This window comes from Camelus ferus, chromosome 11 (assembly GCF_009834535.1).
Source record: "Camelus ferus isolate YT-003-E chromosome 11, BCGSAC_Cfer_1.0, whole genome shotgun sequence".
Taxonomy (NCBI): domain Eukaryota; kingdom Metazoa; phylum Chordata; class Mammalia; order Artiodactyla; family Camelidae; genus Camelus; species Camelus ferus.
Genome location: NC_045706.1, coordinates 1,876,920 through 1,900,205, shown reverse-complemented (window position 1 = coordinate 1,900,205; position 23,286 = coordinate 1,876,920). Strand labels below are relative to the sequence as shown.

General features: G+C 57.3%; 1 protein-coding gene across 1 annotated transcript in view; it reads right to left on the bottom strand.

Annotated features, from left to right (window-relative positions):
• The window catches only part of TCERG1L (transcription elongation regulator 1 like), a 58,853-nt gene extending 36,862 nt beyond the window's left edge, over window positions 1-21,991 (bottom strand). The window contains exons 1-3 of the mRNA XM_032492049.1: window positions 21,932-21,991; window positions 18,515-18,603; window positions 6,945-7,099 (exon numbers count right to left, since the gene is read on the bottom strand). Coding sequence (XP_032347940.1) covers window positions 6,945-7,050 — 106 coding nt within the window. The 5' untranslated portion in view covers window positions 7,051-7,099; window positions 18,515-18,603; window positions 21,932-21,991. The remainder of the gene's footprint in view (window positions 1-6,944; window positions 7,100-18,514; window positions 18,604-21,931) is intronic.
• Between the last annotated feature and the right edge of the window lie 1,295 nt (window positions 21,992-23,286).

Below are 23,286 nucleotides of genomic sequence, written 5' to 3'. Positions count from 1 at the left end.
GGGGACGTGAGCAAACGCACGCCCTGAGACCTCACGGAAGCTGGAGGGGCGTCTGCGACCCCCTGGCTGGAAGGCTGGCAGCGGGTTAAATGGCTTCGACACTCACGCCCCGTGCGAGGTGCTCAGCAGAGGCGCCCTCAGAGCTACTCCAGCCCGGGGGCGCCCCCAGTCCGCAGCCGGGCGCTGGCGGGGGGCAGCTCGCACACCAGGGGGCAGCCCCTTTGGAGGTAGCTGGTCCTTTCACTTGGGTGTCTGCAAACACGGCAATTCGGGCCCCTGACAGACAAGGTGATGCGGTGCTTTCGTCCCCGCGTCTGAAGCCATCATTCTCTAGCTTGGGGTCCGCCCGCCGAGGCGGCCCTGGGCTGGGACCTTCGTCAGCTCCCGAGGCTGCGACCTGGGAGCCCAGCACGGAGAACGTGCCCCCGGCCCGCCCGGGAAGCTGGGGGAAATGGCCCGGGGTGGAAGGCTGCATGCGCCGTCCAAGCCCCGCCACGCAGGGCCTGCCGTCCACCCTGCTTGCTCGGAGCTAAGCTTCAGCAGAACAGCCGCAGCTCAGGCCCGCGCTCGCCCTCAGCCCCTGCGGGCGGCTCCCTCTGCGCTTTCCATCACCCATGGGATTCGCCGCAAAGTCATTCGTGGTAAAGTGCTTATTCTGTGGTCTGTTTAAGATTGGTGTTTGTGAGCAGATAGGGGTCATGGGCAGCGTGAAGCACCTCCAGGGGGGCAGAAGGGCCAACGCCCCCAGGACCGGGTTTCCGGGGCAGAAAGGGGGAGGTGGGGCTGCTCGCAGCTGCTGGGCCAGAACCCGTCCACAGAGTGGGGGCTGGCAGTGACCCTGCAGGCACCGTCCTGGACGGCTCTGCACCCACTGGGAGGGAGAAGACACCAGGATGGAGCCCAGGGTCCAGGGGCCGAGGAGACGTGAGGACCGGAGTTCTGCATTCAGTCGGTCGGACATAATAATGGGGTCTTGTGGCCACTTGGAGATTCCGCTGTCCGTCACTGCAGGAACCCCCCCCACGTTTCCACGTCGTGACGTTCACTTTGAGCTTGTCCAGGCTCGTGCCCTCTGAGGGCAGCCACAGGGGGCGGGGCCGCCCAAATGTGCTCCGTCTCCTGGGATCCAGTTGAGGGATCCTCCATCCGGCAGCCCCAACCGCTGCAGGTCTGGGGACTCACGCTGCTCCTCCCCGCCCCCCCGGGTGCGTCACTGCCCGTCCGCCCACCCCGCCGGCTGCTGGAACCCGTGCCAAGCCCAGGGCTCAGTCAGTCACCAGTCCCCGACTAAGTAAACAACTGGTTTAAGATGGAATTATCTTCCCCCCTCCCCACACCCCTCCCCTTCCTTCCCTCATCCCTGGGCCAGGAGACCAGGGCAGTTTGAAGCACTAGGTTCTGGGGGAAACGCCTTGGAAAAATGATGTTCCCGTCTGCCCTGTTTAGCAGTCCTGGGCCTTGAAGGCACCGAGACATGACACAGGCCTTCCATCAGCACTGATTCGGGGGCATCTGGAAGCCTGCACGAGCCTCGGACCTGCCCATCCAGCCAACTGAGAGGTGTTACAGAGCCTCGTGAAGACCCCGCAGTGCCCGCTCGCCGGGCTGGCTCCCTCCTTGTCCACCTGAGTCCTGACAAACAGCGGCGCTCGTCCTTGCCACTTTGGAGAACAACCCGGCACTGGCGTTTTCCACGGTCCCAGGCTTGCTGAGCGCCGGCCACCACGTCCCCACTGTGCCGTGGAGATCGGTGCACACTGTCCTTGGGCAAACAGTGCTTGGGAAGTGACCCCTTCACAAGTCACAGCTGTGTTTACTCACAGGGACAGCTTCATGTCTTCCTCGGTGAAATGAATGTCATTGTCAGACTGCACTGTCTTGAATGTAAATGACTGAAATGTTTACAGAGCGACTGAAGCCAGGTGAAGCCGCGCCTTGTGCATTGCAGGTCGGGGACAGGGCAGCGCAGACGCACCAGGCCCCGCACCTGGCTGCTCCCGGGTCAGACACAGGGAGCAAAGTGTGTTCCAGAAACGCCTTCTTATCGTTTGCTCATAAGATGCCTGGTGAGGCTGCCCTTCCTTGGATCTGGAGTCAGACCCCCAGGGTGCAAACCCTGGTGCCCACTTACAGAAGCGCGACCGTGGGCGTGTCAGTTAATCTCCTTTCTGTAATTCCCTCTTCTGTACAGCAGGCCTGAAGACGGCGCGCTGCAGAATTCTGGCCCCCAAAGGCGTCTAGACCCTGAGCCCTGGAGCCTGTGACGAGGCCAGGTTGTGGGACGGGACGCGGGGGATTCAGGCACGGAGCAGGCAACCTCGGGGCGGGAGGTGAGCCTGCATCATCCAGCGTGCCCGGGGAGCCACGAGGACCCCGGCGAGGGGAGAGGGAGGCAGCAGAGCCGCCCAGAGCGACGCAGGGCTGCCGCTCTGTGTGACAGCAGCAACAGGAAGCTGAGAGGGGGGCCCCCCTCCTCTTGGGGCCGTGGTGAGCATTAAAGAGCTAAGAGCCCCCTTTTTCTCTCCAGGGTCCCCCTCACTGTCCCACCTCTGCAGTCCTCACCCTGCCTCAGCCGGGGAGACAAAATGCAGGAGAGAGAGGTCGGGGATATTCCTTCCCCATCTCTGCCCCTGCCTCCCCTCTTCCCCCCGCCCACAGGAGGAGCCACGGACGTTTTGTGTGACCGCCCTCGGACACCTCCCGCCAGACTGCACCCCGCCCTCCCAGCAGGAGGGACGTGATTCCCGCCGTGGTCAGGGCTGGGCGAGGAGGCGGCAGGTACCTCAGCCAGGCTGCCGCATGATTTCTACCGTGGACAAAACATGCTGGCGCGGTTTCTGTAGAGGAAGAGTGTGGCCCACAGCCCAACCCTCAGCCCCTGCAGCTGCCCCGACAGTGCGCCCAGAGGGGACTCACGGTGGAGAAGAGCAGGACGCTGGCCCTCAGGAGCTAAGATGAGCCCTGAGGAATAATGCCCACGAGCCCCACTCTGGCCTCTTCCCGTATGTAGAAAAGCGCTAAAACCATTAGCTTGTGACGTCCGCTTGCTGTGGTTAGCAGCAATCTTTCGATGTTCAGCTGTGTGGTTTTGTGCTCTTTTCTCAGCAAAGGCTCCCACCTACCCGGCCCTTCCCTCACGCCTTGGGAACAGCTCCTCGGAGCTGCCCGGGAGGCCGCGTCCCGGGCTGTGGTCCTCAGCAGGGTCCCCCAGTAAGACACAGCTCGCAGCTTCTAGCTTCTCTTCAGTCAACGCGACCCACTGCTTGGAAGGGAGGTCTTTGGTGCTGCGGGTAAATACAGTGGAAGAATTGAGCCTCTGAAGGATCTGAGAAATGCTGTAGGAAAGACAAACCTGAGTGTGGTCTCCTCCGGACTGACGAGCTCGGGGCCGTGAAGGGCTGTGGTGGGGGGAGGATGAGGGGGGGCCTGCGGGGGGAGGGGAGGGGGCTGTGCGTGGGGCCCTGGGACTTCTCATCCGGCTGTAGTTCCCCCAGCACTGAATCCCAACTAGCGGCATGTCTGCTAGAGCCATAAAAACCTGGATGCACAGCAGGGTAACTAGGAAATAATTCAGGCCTTCATCTGACTCTCTAAGCAACGAAAAAGAATGGGGGAGAAAAGGGACTTTTTCCTTATCTGCTGAATGATGAATGGCTTAGCGCTTTTGGCAGGTCTGCGTCTGGGACGCATAATTGTCCGCCTGACACGTCTTGCTCCCACTTCTATGCCCGACACCCCCAGTACGCGCGTGCACACGCACACACACACACTCTCACACACACTCACTCATGCACACACACACACTCATACACTCACACTCATACACTCTCACACACTCACACACGCACACACACTCACTCTCACACACACTCACTCATACACTCACATACACTCACACACGCTCACACACACACACACACACACCTTGAAACCTAACAGCCGGTAAACGTAGCAGCCACCCTGTAAAATTCGCTTATCTCACTTGTCTCTCACCTGGATGCTTAATCGCTCCGTGTCAGACAAGCAACAGGCTGTAATGCACTCAAACTGAGAGTGACTCACAGCTGAACAAAATGCGGAAAACAGAATTCTACACCAAGAACCATCTCCCCTAGAGCTGCTTCTTAGAATAATTAGGCTCATGTCATTAGATGTGCCCTGATGGGTGACCAGCCAGGGAAAACGCCCCTGCTCACGGCCGGAGGTCACAGCTCGGCCTGCTGGCTGCTAATTAGTCCCCGAAACGCTACCTGTCCTGAGTGGTTTGCCGTAGACAGAGCAGTGGGGGTGAGCGGGTCTTAGGAAGTTAGAAGTTACATAAGTAAATGTCAGTTCTCTGCAACAGGAAGGTGAGAATTGAGGCCATTTGTGTCTCTTTAAGATGCAGCTTAAAATGCACTGGTTTAAGGAGGCCTCCTCCTGCAGGTCTATCATCACAGATCCACGGGTGGCGGAGTGGAGGGGCCGCAGTGGCCTTGGTGGAGGACAGAGCACCTTGACGTGTTAAATCTGGGTCAGTCAGGTATTTCCGGTTGTGTTTGGCTTAAGGCTCCGTTCTCTCCCTTTTTAGGTGTAAAATGAGATTCAGGGCAGCAGAGTGAGCCGGGGCCCTGACCTGCGGCCCAGGCAACTCAGAGCCTGGCTGTAAGTACTCATGCACGGAGGCCGCTGGGCCAAATCCAAGCCCGTAAAAGCCTGAAGGGTACACATCAATGCAGCCGCTAAGGGGGACCAGTGACGAGGGCCATCTGGGGTCAGGGGTCGCCGGCCCAGCTGGCCGGTGTCCTCTCTCTGCCTCCCCACCTTCTCCCCACCAGCCTCCCCACTCCTAGCCACTTCCGGGGCGGCCTTGCTGGATTGCAATCGATTTTGGCTCAAATACACTCCTCACATTTCTGATAGGCCTCTCCATCTCTTAATGCTGCCCTCCACCTGCTGTCCTCACGAGCATCGGGGAATTGTGCAGACCCCTCCCCGACTCGACTCGGCCCAGAGGGGAGAAGCAAGAGCAGCTGGCACCGGCTGCGTCGCCTGAGACACACGCACAGCCTAAGGGGTGAGAGCTGTGTCTTATCCGGTGGGCGTTTCCCAGGACCGGAGCCCCTCGGGCCCAGGACGACGGCCTCTCGATCGCTCTGGGGGACGGCTCTGCAGAGGCTGGGAGGAGCCAGGGTATGTGGGAGTTCTTACCACAAAGACCAGGCAGTCAGAACATCAAAAGATGACTGTTAATTGAAGAAAACCAGACGTCCCAAGTTAAGGAATTTAGCACTTTTCTGTGTAGGGCAAGGTGCAAACGTCAGGGCTCACTGACATCATCCCCTAGACGTGCACCTGCGCTGTCTGGGGCCCGTGTCCTGTGCAGTTCCCAGCCTGCGTGCCCTCTGCTCGCTGTCGGGGAGGCCATGGTGGCTGATGACTTGATGGTCACAGCGTCCCTTGTGTGCTGGTGTTGCTTATAGTATTTTCTGTTCACAATTGGTAATGAGTTCCTTTCTCAGTCCTACCACGCCTTGGGGAAAAACAAAAGAAGAAGACACAGCACCCAATTATCTCCAAGAATGCAAGCTCAAGAGAGGAGAAACGGGCCCTGCCTGCACTGTTGGCTTCTTCCAAGTAAATGAAAATCATTGTGAGGACAAACTGCACCTTGATGTCCTCGAGGGGTCTGTGGGCTTCAGGAACCCCGCAGGCCGGCCACACTCTGACCCCTGAGTAAGGACCTTGGGAGATGGGTGTCTGAGGGCTTCTCATTCAAGCCTTCATTCCCCCTGCACAGCACCCTTTTAATAATGGATGTCCGTGAACAAGGGAGGAAACGGTCTTACCGCCCCCGAACACAGCTCATCTTTACAGGTCAGTGGGATGCGCACCTAGGCTGCTTCTGTCCCAGCGTCAGCTGACTCGCGTTGACTCTGCGGGACGCACGTGTTATCCTACGTGAGAGGGCGGGTTAACTGTGCCAACCTCTCAGTCTTAGCAGACTCCTACCGGCTTTGCAAGAGCAATCTTTCCCGCATCTCCGAGCACTGTTCAGAATGCTGAGCCCACTTTTATGATACAGCCTTCTCAAGTTCCATTCAAATGCCTCTGGATCTGACAACGCGGGCTGATGTCTGTCATCTGTGTCAGCCCCACGTGAGGTGGAATCGAAAAGATTATTGCAAACGCAGTAAAACACCCCACGAAAGTAAAACCCTCTTTCAGGGGATGAAGCCCCATCGCCTGGCCTTCCAGCCGAGCTCTGCAGGCCAGTCAGGGAGAGCTCCCTGCCTCGAGCTCCAGTGACGCCAACGTGACGTAACCCACGTGCTCAGGGAGTGGCGCTTCCCCGACACAGCAGCTGGTAAAAAATGTGTGAGATCGCATCGGAAAGGACGCTTTCCGAAAATGCTAAGTGCTCTCCCCTGACCGTGGGGAAGAGGAGCTCTGCGGGGCACCGCCAGAAGCGGCTGCCCCTCCGCCAAGCACCCGCTCTGCCTGCAGCCCAAAGGAACCCTTCCCCGCCCACACGTGCGCTTTCCTGGAACCCAAGCACCCAGTCAAACGCAGGACGCTGGATTCCATCCAAAGCTCTGGCCGGAGCGTGTGAGATGGAAGAACCCTTTCTCTCGCGCTACCTCTGGTCTCAGGTGGCGTTCATAAGACCTTCGGAACAAAATTACATGCTGGAGAGAAAGTTTCGAGGGGCTGATGGATAAAACCTTTCTCTGGGTTAGTAACGTTACGTGGTGCCAAAGGAGAGCCAGAGCCGACCCCTTGGGAGGATCGTTTCTGCAGGAAGCACCATAAAGATGTAATTGCTAAATTCTGAAGCGGGGAACGCGACTCCTTAAAAATCAGTTGCGAACATAACCAGGAAAAATGTGCCTTCCTCGCACATTCACTGGGAACGTATAGTTTAGATTAAACAGGACGGGTGCAAAGGGCCCGCCCTTAGTTACTTGTTGTGGCCTCCAGTTTGCGCTTGTGGGGAGGGTCTTCGATGATCCTATTGAGGTCCCCGCGGTTCCGCAGGTCCACAGGCTTCTCCCAGACCGACAGCTGCATCGTCGGGTTGAAGAAGAAAACTCGGTCGTCGCCCGTCCACACCACACACCTGTGCGAGTTGAGAAACTCCTCTTAGTTCCCTCAGCGACATTCAGAAAAAATTGGTCAGCATGCGCCCTAACTCAAGAAGCCTCCGGGGTCAAAATCCACACATTTGCAAAGATTTTTTACACCCAGACTGAATAACGGTGATGTCTGGCATCTTAGGGTGATTTCCAGACGTTTCTCGTGTGTTACCTCATTTGATTCGCAAGCGGACACTGTTCTGACCACCCTTTTACCTGTAAGGACACCGAAGTTCAGAGAAGCGAGCGGCTTCACGGGCCCCAGGAAGCCTGAGCCCTTCCCTGCACGCCACCTCCCTCCTTTTAGAGGAATTCGCTGCCCTGGCCCCGGGTCCAGGGGCTGAGCGACACCGGGAGTGGCTCCCAGTCAACCTCCCCTGCCGGGCACTGCCCGTGCGGCAAGGTTCATGGGCCACGGAGGTAGACACAGGCCCACAGCTCACCCCTCACCAGCAGAGAGACAGCAAAGGGGCTGCTTGAATTAGCGACCTCGCCCTGGCGTCCTGGCTCATTTCTAGAGCAAACAATTAAGCCTCGTATTTTGACACATAGTGAAAGGAATAACATACAATTTGAAGACCTCATATCTTTGAAAGGTTATCAGAGAGGAGAAAAGATTACAAAGGGGAAAAAAGCAAAGCAAAGAAAACCAAAAGAAAGGAAAGGGGCCCTTCCTAAGGAATACGGGTCTGCAACGTGGGAGCCAGCACAGGGCTGGGGTCTGGCCTCCGTGCTTCCCAGCAAACATGGTCACTGGGCGGCCCTCCGGCCGTGGCTGTGTCCCCGGTCAGTCTTGCAGTGGTGCAGACGGATGGGCTCTGTCGGACACCAAGGCCTGTTTCTGGTCTGAGCTTTTCAGAAGGTTTCCCTCGGGCAAGGCCTCTCCCCTCCCTGGACCTCAGCTTCCCACAGTGACCACCGAGGGCCCTGAAAGCTCCAGGCCTGTCCTCAGGCTCCCCAGAAGCTGCGGGAATGGTCAGGACACCCACAGGGGCTGGACCCCCCGGCCTTTGATGTCTCTTGGAGACAAATTGGGGGCACTCCTGGGCCCTGCCCGGGCTCCCAGCAGCCGGCCCCTACGTCACCAGGCAGACATGCGTGGCTGTTTGCCCTCTGTCTGGATCCACGTCCGCACAGACCACTCTGCTTCACACACAGAATGTCCTTCCCACCCCCGGTCTCCACACTCAGCCCCGCCAGCCACTTTCCACCGGCCGGATGGAGGGCTTGGGGGCTGGGCCTCCGGTGCTGGAAACTGCAGACCAGGTCCCTTTGCAGAGATGACCTTGGGATGGTCTGTCTGATTTACTGCCCAGACAGACCGGTTCATGGGAGTGGTAGACAGAATAATGGCCCCAAAGAGGTGCCCATCTGACTCCCCAGGGCCTCTGAGTGTTGCCTGACGTGGCAAAGGGGACCTTGCACCTGGGACTAAGGTAATATCCTGAGACGGGGGGAGTACCCTGGACTGTCCAGGTGGGTTCAGTGCAATCACAAGGGTCCTCAGAAGAGGAGGGGAAGGCAGGAGGGTGGAGTCAGAGAAGGAAATGTCAGGACAGAAGGAGAAGTGAGACAGACAGACAGACACACACACACACGTACACACACAGGGTTGGGGGAGAGAGATCAGAAGATGCTCCACTGCTGGCCTTGAACTTGGAGGAAGGGGATCAGGGATGTAGGCGCCTCTAGAAGCCAGAAAAGGGGAGGAGCAGATTCTCCCGGAGCCTCTGGAAGGAGCCAGCCCCGCCCACACCGTGGTTCAGCCCCGTGAGACCCGTGTTGGATTCTGACCTCCAGCACCGTGAGATGACAAACCCCTGTTGCTGAAGCCTCTGAGTTTGTCGTGGACAAGTCGGTGGGCTCCCTCGTGGCCCCTCTGGGTCCTGGGTGCCAGCATCAGGGCCCGCAGCCAGCCAGCAGCGACCCAAACCCCAGCACTGGGCCTGCAGCTTTGGCCACAGCTGGCCTGGTCATCCACTTGGAGGACCGTGACCTGCCTTCTTGGCTTACGCACCCTCCAGCTCCAGACCTGCCCTTGACCTTCAGGTGACCTTGGGAGCTGCCCTCACCCTCTGTGGCCTCAGCGCCATCACTGGTGAAGGCGGGGGTTGGGGTGAGACTAGTGTGACTCTAACACACTCCTCGCTGCGGGGAAATCAAGGCAAGACATGCGGGCTCCACATTTGTTAGAGGTCGGACGGTGCCACAGGGGTGCAGCCTGGGCCCCGGCTGGGGGCTACAGGCCCAGGAGCGATGCTGGCAAACTGGACAAGGTCCCTGCCCGGTGGATTGGGCCCTCCTTAGCGAGCCTGGGCGGGGGACAGGTAACCCCTCGGGGCCTGGAGGAGAGTGCCTGCCTTTCAGTGCAGAGCTGGGCTGGGATAAGAGGCTTTTGTCAACTGTAAAGCTGGAGGTAATTATGCTGTGCCATAAATTATGTAGCATTCTGCCACTGCGTGAGCTCTGTCACAGAATTCCGGGCTTGCAGGGACCATAAGCCCTGCCGGGGCACGTGCCCCTTCCCTCTCACACGTGGCTCCGGTGATGAGTGCTTCCTGGTGGGTCTGGGGGCTGCGTTCCCTGGCAATGCTCAGTGCATGCTCCCGGCCCCACACTTGGCCCACCTGCACTCTTTGGGGAGCATGGGGTTGGGGGGTGGGGGTGGTCTCCTGTCTGGAACGTTAAAGCCCCCAGCTAGGTCAGAGCACAGGCGATGCCGAGCGAGAGGCAAGCAGACTGGCAGCTGCAGGGTTGACGGCAGGCTCTCCCTCCCACGTTGAGTGCATCTAGCCGGGCTCGTCTGGTGCACGTGAGCAGCTGGCCACTGGCCACATGCAGGTTCAGAAGTCTTCTGTGGCTGGGCTGTGGCTGGAAAATAAGCCCCAAGGCCGAAGCTCCTGGCAGATATCAGGTAAAATCTGTAACAGTCTGGCTTGGATTTTTTTTTTATGATGTTTGACTGTGCTTGGCCTGAGTGGAAAATTCCAGAAGCATCTTTGGCTCCCTGCATCCCTGTCTATCCACTTAAGATTTAAGAGCTGCTATGTGAACCCCAGGACCCCTGACCTCACCTGTGGGACAATGAACTTCTGCTGGTCCAGCTGCAGTGGATACACCTGGCAGGAACCACTGTCCCAGCAGGAGGACCTCCGGCCCCCACCGCCCTCCACACACACACACCAGCGATCTGGGCATCGCACCCCAGCCCCTAGTGGCCTCACCCCCATGGCTCACTGACCTGCTCCCTCCTCTAGACTCCTGGAGGGAGGGCCCACTCAGCTGGGGGTCCAGGGTGGAGACTCTGGGCAGTGAAGTCACAGCCGTGGGCCTCAGTGTCCTCCTGGACAGAAGATTGGTGGACTAGCATGATTTCTGAAGTCCCTTCCAACTCTTATTTAACTAGCTTCTGTTCTTTTCTCCTGAGTTTCCAGTTTGGTCCAGGACCCCAGTCACCGTCATGCTGGTGCCCCTCCCCGCGTGTCAGCCTTACGGGCAGGGAAGTCCACCCCCAGCTCCCTGAGCTGGGCTGTCCTGGGCTCACAGCTGCATGTTCTCTGGATAATTGTGCTCAGCTGGTCACTGCGTCACCTGGAGACCCCCCACTGGCAGCTGCCCTGGACAGCCTGGTAGGGTTCATGGTCCAAGGCACTCGGGGCATAGCCTCCAGCTGAGACCCCATCCTGCTCAGCCCTGCCTTCCCACGCCTGCTTTCCTGGAAAGCCCCCTCAGTGACCCACAGGCACCTCGAGCCCTGTCCAAGGTGCTGCTTCTGCAGAGCCCGACTCAGGACAGACCCCAACGCAGAGGACGGACTCTGGGGAGACTTTCCAATAGTGAGACAGCAGCTGGGGTCTGTGCAGGGACACTTGCCCCACCACCTCCCTCTTCCCTAAAGATCTGCACCTCAGGTTTTTACAGATGGGTCCTGGTCCCCCCAAACCCGGCACTGCCTTCGCTGTGGCAGCTGCAGGACCCAGGGAGTGATGTGCTCACTGAGGAAGCACTGTCACTGGAGGATCCACGGACGTGGAAAAGTCAGGGGTGTGTAAATCCATGCTGGGGGGTAAGGGGTATTTCAGTGAGAATTCCTGAGGTGCCACATCCTCGGAACACAGAGGAGGGCAGCTACCGGGAAAGGGTTATGCACCCGAGGGCACAGACAGGGAGCAGAGGCAGCCCGGGCCAGCTCCTAACAAGGGGCCTCAGTGCACCCCAGCCCCTCCCACCGGCTCTGGGGGTGCATCATAGTGTCTCAGTGCAGAGGTCCCGTTGGGCCTGAGAAGGTTCTGGTCAGGGGAGGGGGCGGGGACGGGGGATAAGAAGCAGCTGAACGTAGGAGAGCGAAGACGTCCACTGCCCAGTGAAGAGCGGCAGGACTGCAGGGTCCGTCCAGGCTGCTGCTGACGGCGCCACGGCCACCTGTCCTGCAGCTGGGCCGAGCGCAGGCCGGCGGGTCTGGGCAGGTGTCCCTCCCTGAAGAAGTGGGTACACGCAGACACTGGGGAGCACAGGCTCCAAGAGTCCCCTGATGTGAGGCCCCAGGTGTCCTTTGTCAGGTGCACTCAGGTCTTTATCTCCCTGAGTTCCTGGGTAGCTTTCCCTCTGGCTCCAAGCCTGGCTGTTAACTCAAGAAAGAAGCTTTACATTTGTGGATTTACTTGGGCCAGTTGTCCCCAGATGCTGAGTGGGTCTGGGCTGAACATTTGCTGCCTTGGGGATACACTGTAAGTGCCTGGGGATGCGTCCACGGATGCCCACACCACATCCTCATTGTGGGGATGGGCCTGGACCGCAGCAAAGTGTAGGAAACAGTCACACCTCGCTATTTCCACCACCCACCGAGCCTCTCGAGCCAGGGAAGAATGGAGCTAATTAGGGACTTAATAAGGGATCATTGCCCGGGGGACAGTAGAGTGACAACAGTTAACACGGCACACGCTTACATCCCGGCTACAGAGAACCAGTTCCTGTGCCATAGGGACACGTGCGGAACTGAACCAAAAAGCTGGCAGCAGGGTAAATAAACATGATTTCCCAAGAGAAACCTGCCCATCCACTTGTTACGGCTGGTCTCAACTAGGCCAGGCCAGCTGTAACATGCAAAATTAATTTTATGTATCGTTTTATGCACGTTTTAAGTAACACATATACCTTCTCCTTCTTTAATCACACTGATAAGTCCTGGATGGCTGCCACGTTCCTCCTTCTCTCTGACTGTCCTCGCTTCCCAGAGGGTATCATTAGAGCACAGGAGTAGTGGAGTTGGCTACGAAACAGCCTCACTTAGCGGCCCTGATACACGACGATCTGGACTGCAGCAAATGGAGCCTGGGAGTGCTGGCGAGGGGACCGTCCTGCAGAAGGACTCCCGGCCACCTTCGCACAGCGAGCCCCAGCGTTCATGGGCTCTATAAGACGGAAGACATTTCTGCTTCTCTCTCCAAGCATCCACATTGTTCCAGTGGGGAGAGGGGTACGTGCCTCCCCTGCTCCCACCACACCCACACAGAAACCCGCCTGGGTCCTCTCTCCACCTGCTGTTTGCTCCTGCGTGCCCCGTCCCAGGAGGAGTGTCCTGTCTGCAGGACATTCACTGGGTCGCATGCCCAGGGCGGGGGTCTCTGAACTGAAAACCAGCACCTGTGTGCCCTTTGCTCTCCTTCCCCCTCCTGGTTCTGCCCACCTTTGTCTCCGGGAAGGGGCTGACCCGGCAGGGTTGGGTGAGGCAGCCTGGAGACACGAAGGTTCAGGCAAGAGAGGATCGAAACCTCACTCCTGCTCTCGCTCTTGTGACATCATGATTTATATTCAGAAATATATATTCGGTCTCCATCCCCATTTCTAAACAGGCTCCCAAAACCCTTCCTAACTGAGGAGGGAAGAGCAATCAAGGTGGAAGGAGCACCTTCTATCACTCACATCCCAGGCCCCTCCCATCACACCTGAGTCTACATCAATGGGGGTACTCTGGGAAGGTGCCGAGGATGGGGCTGGTTACCAGGGAACCAAGCCTGTGACTAGAGGATGGGGACAGCCTCTGGGGAGGGGAGAGGGGCTGGAGGCTGAGCCAGTCAACCAGCTCACACCAGTCAGAATGGCATCAGCAAAAGTCTCATGTAATAAATGCTGGAGAGGATGTGGAGAAACAGGAGCCCTCCTACAGTGCTGGTGGGAATGTAGTCTGTCGCAGCCATCATGGAAAACAGTATGGACGTTCCTTAAAAAACTGAAAATAGATTTACCATATGATCCAGCAATGCCATTCCTGGGTATATATCCAGAGGGAAGTCTAATTCAAAAAGATATATGCACCCCAATGTTCATTAGCACTCTATTTACAACAGCCAAGACATGGAAGCAAACTAAATGCCCATCAACAGATGACTGGATAAAGCAGATGTGGTATATTTATACAATGGAATACTACTCAGCCATAAAAAGGATAATGCCATTTGCAGCAAAATGGATGGACCTAGAGATTATCATACAAAGTGAAGTAAGTCAGACAAACACAAACATCATATAATATCACTTACATGTGGAATCTTAAAAAAAAAAGACACAAATGAATGTATTTATAAAACAGAAACAGACTCACAGACATAGAAAACAATCATGGTTACCAAAGAGGAAAGGGGATGGAGGAGGATAAATTGGGGGTATGGGATTAGCAGATACTAACTGCTATATATAAAATAGATAAACAACAAGGTCCTACTGTAGAGCACAGGGAACTGTATTCAATTTCCTGTCATAAACCACAATGGAAAAGAATCTGGAAAAGAATCCGTGTATGTACACGTATGACAGAGTCACGCTGCTGTACACCTGAAACTAACGCTGTAAGTCAACTGCACTTCAACAACGATAAATAATAAATAAAGGACTTGGGTTTTGCTATTAACACATCACTGACATAAACCTTGTACTGCATTAATCTTCATTTTGTGGAAAAAGATATAATCCTAAAGCCAGTGGTCCGATTTTATGAAAACTGCTCATTATTTATAAATCCATAGTCTTAAATAATTTAAAACGGTAATGAATCATTGGTGATGGCCTTTTTTTGTCATTTGAGCCAAAAGCTCATGGGTCTTACACTTCATTTAGCAATTACTTTTGATGTTTTCCCATGTCTTCAATAATTTCCAGAAAAACATTTTAAGTATCTCCCAATAATACAATAGTTTAATTCCGCCCAAATTGCCATTTGGGTCAAAAGCCAAACTATTAAATATAAAGAAGAAGAAGAAACAGAAATTCTTTAAGAGACTTAAACGATGCTATGCTAGTATTAACATACCTGAAAACAGGAGCAGATTTGAAAAAAAGAATAATTCAAATTACGCTGCAACCCTTGCTAGGACGCAAGTCCAGGCTCCCCGTTCCGGGGCGGAGAGGGTGCTCCTCGTGTGGAAGTTCATGTGCAGACTTCGTTTTCTTTTTCCTTCTTAAAATACTGCGTCTCAGTTAATGGCATCCTCACAGCTCCCCTGAGGCGTGAAGCTGAACGAGTTCTGGAGAACAGAGGCGGCTGAAGAAATTGTTCTGGACTCTGAAACTGTATCCAGTGGTTACACCGCCCAGGCCGTGAGATGAGAGCGGGCAGGCGGCTCTCTCCCTTTCTCGTGTGTCGTCGGGGCGCTGATTGCACATCCTGAAGCGCTTCGTGCTGCCTTAATGCTCTCAAGGAGGCTACGCGTCCGGCCATCTCTCTTGGCAATTACAGCAGCGGAGAGAGTCGCAGCGAGTTAAGAACAGCTCCGGATACACCCCGCTTCTCGGGGCTCTCCATGTGCGCGCACTTAGATGTCCTGCCCAGAACGGCTCTTACAGAGAACCTCCCTCATCACGTCTAAACCAACCAACACGTTCCTACATCTCCCAGTGTGTTTTCCAAAATGCCAACAGTATAACTTTTAGAAGCAAGTTTCTCCCCGACAAATACACGCATCTGACTTGAGGCCTCAGCTCACCCTGCTGTCTTCTCGAACATTCAATTTCTAAGCCCCGATTTGTTAAAAAGCATAACCACAATGGAAACAGTAGCCAAAAATACGAGTTTGATTTCTATGTTACAGTCTTTGAATCGATTGCCAAACTTTGACTTCCTTTTTGTGCTTCCTGCTGCCCCTACACGGCCCCGCGGTGACCAGGAGTCCTCCCCGAGCCTGCGCCAGCCCAGCCGGCTCGGCCCGCCCCACCTGCACTGCATCGTCTGGAAGCCTCTAGGAATTCCCAGTCTTCTTAGGAGAATGTTGCTCTGAGGCTGAGGCCGAGGCTCTGTGGGCAAAGTGTCTCACGCCCGGATCTGACCTGGGCCGGCAGCCTTCCCTCCGGGGGGTCAGCCCTCGAGGCGGGAGCGAGCTGGCCCTTGACTGGTGGGGGGCGTCCGCGGAGAGGCAGGAACAAGGACACGAGGGGCTGGGACGCGGGCAGGGTGCCCCGGGCTTCCGGCCATGAGAACGAAGAGACCCACTTGGTGGAGTCCCCCGAGGCCCCTGGCGGTCCCCACCCCCCGCCCCACTGACAGTGCCTGCAGGACCCTGGCTCGCGTCTTAGAGACCCGGCCGCTTCTCCGCAGCCTCTCCACCTCGCTTTCACCTGAAACACCCGCCCCCGTGAGTCCCTGCTCATCAGGGAGTTAAAGGCACCCAGCGCCCCTGGAACATTCTCCGTCTGGGTGAGGACACCCTTACCTGCCGATGGCCGACTCAAGCGCCCTAAGCTGTGGGTAAGTGGCCGGCAGGGACGGCAGATGGAGGAGCCAGCATCCTGGCCTCCCCGCGCCTCCGGTGGGTCTCTCTGCGCTTTATCTCCTGAGAACCTGGCTGACCCCGGATACGGGCTGACGCCTAGCCGACCCGGGAGCGGGGTCATGGTGGGCGATCTGCGCTCCCTGTGTGCGAGAGGCACAGCTCCCGGGGCGGACGGGCTCTCCCTGGGGGCAGATCGCAGTCGGCACGAGGCGTGTCCTTACCGGGGCTTCCGTTTGTGCAATGCCGACATGAATGTGAGGTCAGCCCACGTGGCAGGCAGCCTCTCCCCAGTCAGAGGGGAGCCGCAGGAGGAGCCGGGTCCAGCGCTGCCCCCGCACCCCTGCACCCTGCGAGGTCCGGGGTCCCTCCTCCACTTCTCAGGGGGGCCTCCCTCCCAGGTGTGGCCGGTCTTTGAACGCTTGCATCCTTAACCTGGTGACTGCTCAGCAAGGCCGGGCAGCCCTCCCTCAGGTGGAACTGAGTCAGGGAGGCAGGGAGAGAGGGGAGCAGAGGTGCAAAATGATGCCGGGTCCAGCCAGCGGGCGTAATTCCCACTCACAAAGTGCACACGGGGCGTGGGCACGCCTGTGGGCACGACCGCTCTCCTGCAGTGTGCAAGCACGTGTCACCTGCCTTCCCTGACCTGCTGCCGCTGAGTCAGGAGGGGGCGGCTCCCGCACAGCTGCCGCTCGGGGCTGCTTAATAATTTACAGGCAGAGACCCACACGGAGCAGGAGCGGAAGCCGGGACAGTGCAATTTCATATCTCACGAAGCACTCTGCACTTAATGGCATTATCAAGGAATGAAAATGCGGCTTCCACAATTAGAAGGCGCTTGTGCTCAAGGTCACGTCTTCACCTCATTGCAATCCCCCAAGCGCAGCACTGCGGACGCAGAGTAACAGGGCCACACCTGCGCTGGGTTTATCCCAACCCCCTGAATATGACTTGTTGTAAAGTGTGTTTGCTTTCGAAACACACGTGAGAGGGTCTGGTCACAGAAGACCCCAGACGGCATTTGTGGCATCATAAAAATGCACATTGTTTGTTTTGTCCCCAGTCAGTTCCTGGCACCAAGCTCCGGAGGCTCTTGGAATCAGTTGAGTGACTGGAGGATCTTTTTATCCATAAGGAGCCCCTCTGACCACACGCGTGTTCACGCTGATGAGGTGACTCTTGGGGGCGGGGGGCTGGTCACAGAGGGACCCACCACGTGATTAGAGGGAGGGTTTTTGGCCCTGCCCCTGACCTCCAGGAGGGGACAGGGCTGCTGTGGGATGAAATGTCCATAAAACCCTATCTGGGTTCGAGAACGTCCTGGCTGGTGACCACATTGATGTCCTGGGAGGGGGGTGGCCCCAGGAAGGCGCGGAGGCTCTGAGGCTCTTCCACGCGCTTGCCCCATACCGCCTCTTCCATCCGGCCGGCCCTGTGCTGTGTCCTTCAGAATAAAACTGTCATCACACGTAAATCACTGTCCTAAGTTCTGTGAGTCATTCTAGCAAATTATCGAACCTGAGGGGAGGTCACGGGGATGCCAGAATTTGTGGTCAGCCAGGCAGAGGTGCCAGCGGCCCGGGGACCCCAGCTGCAGATGGGCCTGAAGCAGGGGCAGGGTTGTGGACTGAGCCCGTAGCCCGCGGGGTCGGGGCGAACTCCAGGGGTTGGCGTCAGAACTGAACTGAATCACGGGACACTCGGTAACTGCTGGGATTGGAGAACGGGTGTTGTTGGAAATACTATGACACTGAGCATCAGCACGAGGAGTCCCTTCTCCGTGAGGCGTCCCCAGTGTGCAGAGCATTTCAGCTGAAGGCAGAGGGCAGGAGGCCACCGGGTGCCGGCGACAAGGACCACTGGCCAGACAGAGAAAGTCTCTCCAGTTAAGAGCCCGGTGTCCCACAGTAATCAGGTGACCAGGGTGTGCAGACGCCCCACGTGCCTTTGGCATCGCCAGTCACCAGGGACACCTGCAGGGCGGACGCCACCCTGGGGACCCCGGTCGGCTGCTGCCCCCACCCTGACCGCTCACGAGACGGACACAAGTGGTTGCTTTTCTGCTCTCTGAACGAGCGGCTCCTCCCAGCTATACCCTGCACTCTCATCTTCAGGTTCTAAAACTAATTTTTGCCATAACAACCTTTTTATTCTGCTTCCGAATCACTCCATTACGAAAGGACATTTAAAAAACACCGAAGTCAGGGCTCCCTGGTGGAGGGCACTTTGTGTGTGGTGCACTCACAGATCAGGACTCCTCACGGGGCAGCTGGGAGAGTCAGACACAGCTTTAATGAACAGCCATTCAGCCAGGCTTTCCTTGGAGTAGAGGGAAAAGCCTGTGACCTCAAGGCACGCTGCGCTTCCTCCAGACACCGCCTTTCACCCGCCGACATGCGACCGCATCACGATTTTAATACATAGTTGCAAATATATCGGAGCAGGAGAACTTAGCACTCGCATGCTGTTTTCCTTCCTGCAGAACGTGACAACAGGGTGGAATATACCCACCAGGAGTTGCAAAGTAATTTTTTAAAACAGCGTCACCTAAGGAGCACGCGTTCCCCTGTGGTGAGAGCCAGCACACGCTGGGACCAGACGAGGCTCTTTCCCACGGCTCCCGGGCTCCGGGCATCTTACCAGGGGGATCCGGGCACTGGGGTGGAGGCCACGGGTCTCGTGCCTTTGGCTGCGCTGTCCTCTCCTGTCACTAGGATCGAAGGAGGCTCCTTTCAACAGAAAGAGAAGGAGATCACTTTCTTTGTTTTTTAAACTTAGAACACTCGTCTCCAATGATAAGCAGCCAAGTAAAGGAGAACAGGTCTGCAGACAGACCTGCCCGCAGCGGCTGCTAGGTGGTGGCCCGCTGGGGACAGTCAGCGAAGGGGCCTAGAACCAGCGGCACAACCAGGCGGAGTCACTCAGACTGAGGCGTCCCCCCGGTTAGCCCAAACTGGCTGAGCCGCCTGCTCGTGCGGAATCAGGCACAGGCGTGGCAGCCGAGAGCCTGCTTCTGGCTGCCCGGGCATCCGGGGGCAGGGAGTCCCGCTGCATTTATCTCTGGGAACGGGCTGACCCAGCGGCTGGAGTCACGGTGCCCCACACGCTGCCTTCAGGGGCAGAGGACCTCGGAGCTCGGAGGGTCCCGGGTGCGGCTGGGCCGCCCGGCCCGGCCCTCGAAGGCAGGAGGAAGTGACAAGGCCGCTCCTTGCCGGGTCCAGCAGCTCCGGTGACGCGCCTCCTAGAGCGCCTCTCCGGGGGCCGACGTCAGGGGTTGTTTTACATCGTGCGGGTGATTCTGGTGCACTGTGGGGTTTGAATCCCTCTGTCTCTGTCTCCAATGAGAAAATAAAAACGTTTGAACGTGGCATCACTTAGAAGAAAATGAAGATTTATTTCCTAAAGTTGAAAAAAAAAAAATAAACTGTGGCTGGGACACTTGATCGTTGTTCACTATGGATGGAATTTGGAGAAAAGCAGAAGCTGCTTGAGGTGGGGAAACACGGACGGTTGCACCGCAGCTCGGACCCCCGGTTCAGGCTGGCCTGTCGGCCGCAGCAGGTTGCAGCGGACCCCGGGTTTTGTTAGACAAAAGGAATCAGAACCCAGTCCCTACAGGGGGGACTGGAGGACCCCAAGGAGGAGGCTGTGTGTGTGTGTGTTTTAGGGAGACTCGGCCTCAGTTTGGGAGTAGCTGTAAGAAAGAAATGCAGTCGCAGAGAGCGCAATAAACCCTGGTGGGGAGGAACTTTTTCCCTTCTGCCAGCTGCCTCCATGGTTTTAAATCCCAAATTTAGAAGGCTGTGAAGAGGACGCGTCCGCTGCCTCTCGGAGCCAGGTGAGAGTAGATGCTAGACGTTCCTCAAGGCGGCGGCCGGGCTCTGGGTGGGGTCAGGAGCGATCACGGCTGTAGATTTGTGTGTAAAGAATTGGAACGCAACCCGGAACGCCATCCCGCATGTGGAGAATCTGTTTCCACCATCACCACTGTCAGTGCTTTGTGAGTGAAGGCGAGGACACCATTAACCGTTTGCCTGAATGATGACAAGTGGGGACACCACACCCCCTCACCCCGTGTGAGCCTGACACTGCAGGGCCGGCCGTGCAGGGATGTGGCGGTGGATGCAAAGACTTGCTCCAGGGCCCCCGAGGGCCACACTGGGACCAGGACTCATCCCACCGTCGCGGCCAAATTTCTGATTCATTCGAAAGGAAAGGGCCAAATTCTGGGAGCACTGAAGCATCAAATTCAGACATAAAGTTAAAAGAGCACCGAGGGTCTGCACGGGCGAGACAAACCCCAAACGAGCAACGTGGAGCTCCCGCAGAGCCCTCGGCTGCAGAGTGAAGCTGCCTTCTCCTCACAGCGGAGGAGGACCTGGGTCAAAGGGAGCAAACGGCCAGTGTCAGCAGAGCCGGCCGGAGGACGGGCTGGAGGATGGGCGGGAGGAGGGGCCGGAGGCCTGGCCTGGCCCGGGATACAGCACTCATCCGGGCGAGGCCCAGCGTGGACTCTGGGCGGGGCCGTCGGCAGCCCGTCCCCTCGGCCTCAGGCCAGGAAGCCCCGGGCCGTGACAGGCAGTCTCGGCCGCACGTGTCCATTCCGGGGTCCGCTTGTGGCCCTTCATTCATCGTGACAGGTAATCACACTGAATAAATGATCTGTGATTTATGTAATTATCCCTAGGTTGGTAAGTTTAGGAACAGCGTTTTTCAGAATTCGAGGGTAACAGGAAATGTGCTCGTGTCCCGTGAGAAAGTGAGTTCAAGCTACATAACAAACATGTCAGGAGTGTTCAGAAACAGCTGTGTTAAAACTTCTATAAGTGTTAGGACCAGAGTTTATGTCACTAACCCAATCAGAAAAGCTAGGGGCGGTTTTCATTACGAAGCTAATTGAATAATGAAACCCAATGAGGGGCCTCTGAGCAGGAGGTGACCCCAGCTAATTATTCCAGGGACCTTGGTGGGATGTGATTTGCGACGGGGACTAACACTCAAACGTGGCGACGCCGGCGTTCTCCAGGGCTAATTATCAAGGTCGTCTTCCTGAGGCCCGTGCTGGTCATGATTTCCTGGTGGTGATAAAAATGGCTAATCATGGCATAAAACTCCCCTTCCACGCTGAAGTAATAAAAGTGAGTTAGAGATGCGGAGCCCCGTGATGAAGAAAGTAGTTAAGACAGAAGAAAGACGATCTGCTTAGCAAACACGTAATTCCGGCCTGGCAGTGCATCTCCTCTAGAGAAGTCCTGTGTGGGGAGCGAAAGCTCAGCCTGCACTCGCGTTGGTGATCCACTCACACCGTCTGGCGTCGGCACTCAGGGCAGGAGGGAGCCGTGAACCCCGGGTGGAGCGGCCCGGGGCTGTGGCCAGCCGGGGCCTGGGGCGGACGGGCGGGAACGGGAGGTCACAGGCTTGAGGCAGAGACACTCCCGGTGACAGCGGAGGGAGAGCGAACGTTCACAGGACCCGGGGGCAGACCCGCGGCCTCCAGCGTATCTGACGGATCAGAGCAGGTGCCATTTGTGACTTTCAAAGCAGCAATCAAAGCCAATTCTGTGGGTTATTCACGGGAAGGTAAATGCCTCAAACACACTCAAGGTCGATCCAGCAAAGGCCGTTTGGTAAGGAGCAGGGAAGGACTGGAGATTCTACTGAGTTAAGAAGACACAAACGTGTGTCGGGTTTTCTGTGGCAGGGAGACCAATCTCAGACGACAGCCTTGCCCGAGTGCCATGTGGCTGCGACAGCCTGGCCGCCTGCGTGCACGCGCCTCCTGAGATGCGGGGACAGCGCACGTGGGGACCAGGGTCACCACCCACACTGCCCTGGGCCCAGACGCGGAGGGGACGGCCAGGCTGCTTCTGCCCAGGTTCCACACGCCCCTCCCTCCCGTTCTGCAGTGAACTGGGACAGTCCCGCTGGGTCTGGCCCTGCTTCACACACAGATCTGCAAAGCGTCACAGCCCAGAGCCGGGCGGGAAAACAGGTGCGAAGGGTGCGCAGGCCCCCGGGCCCCCAGCCTGGGGTTTCACGTCTTTTACGCCCACTGACCTTGTCCTCCGTGTCCCCCGCCGGGCTCCTCCTCTCCGCCTGCAGCGTCGGGGCCGGAGGGCAGGGCGCTCGGCCGCGCTCCCTGCTTTTATCTGTGGGACCAAAGCAACCGTCATGAGCATCCACGGGTCACGTCCGTTTGGAAAAACTGAACAGGGACAAACAATGGCCTGAGAGTTCAAGGTGGTGGCACAAAGCATGCATCCGGGAGGCAGAGCTGACCACGCTTCCACTGCAGCCTCGTGACGAGGTCCCCTGGCAACTCCATCCCCAGCGCAATTGGCTACACCTTGTGGACCAGGCCACACAGGTCACGGACATACAGGACATGGGCCCCCTGATAGGACAAGGGCCAACGCAGGCGGCAAGGCCAGGCTTTCCTAGGCTTTGACAGTTGGTGGCCGTGATGGGCCACCTGGGGCCTGGGTCCCCCCAGGGGGTCCATGTTGGTCACACCTCCCATTTCCACTTTTTGTTGGTCACTAGAGTGGGCTCTGGCTCAGCCACGGGCGGTCTGCATGGTGCTTTGAAAAGGGAGTGTCTGGGAGGAAGGGGGCAAAAGTGGCAAAAACGTGGTCACAGGATGTGAGAACAGCTTCATCCTCATGGAGGACGCCCACGTCGCCCTGGGGTGGGGAGCGGGCAGTGCTGGCCAGCAGGGCTGACCGCTGTGTTACTGCCACGGTCAGGAGGGCCCAGACAGCTGGCCACACACCACGCCTAGTTCACCCGGGGGAGCCTGGGAGGGGTCGTTTGACCTGGGGCTCCTGTCTGTCCAGCGCAGCTGGCAAGGTCCCAGGGGCACGTCTTCCCAGCGGAAGGGAGGAAGGAGGGACAACGAGCATCTGCGTGTGTGTGTGCCTGTGTATGTATGTGTGCGTGTGTGTGCACGTGTCTATGTGTGTATGTGTGCATGTGCGTGTGTATATGTGCGTTGTGTATGTGTGGATGTGCACGTGTGTGTGTGTATGTGTTAGTGTGTGTGCATGTGTCTGTATGTGTATGTGCGTGTACTAGTGTGTGTGCATGTGTGTTTATGTGTGTATGCGTGCATGTTTGTGTGTGTGCGTTTCTGTGTGTGTGCATGTGTATGTGTGTACGTGTGTGTGCACACACTGGCTCAGCTCCCGCATGGGGCCCAGCCACGGCGCCCAGGCGGCATCCGTACCTGCACTCATGGCTTCAGAGCCTGCATCCAGTCTGCGTGAGCCCTCGGTGAGGAAGCCCCTCACTCCGACCCTCCGTTATGTGCTCGGAGGTGGAGGTGGCCAGCACCCAGGCCCCACAGAGGCGCTGCACCTGGACAAGGCAGAAGCGTGGGGGAGCCAACCCGGATGTCTCCCTCCATCTGTCAC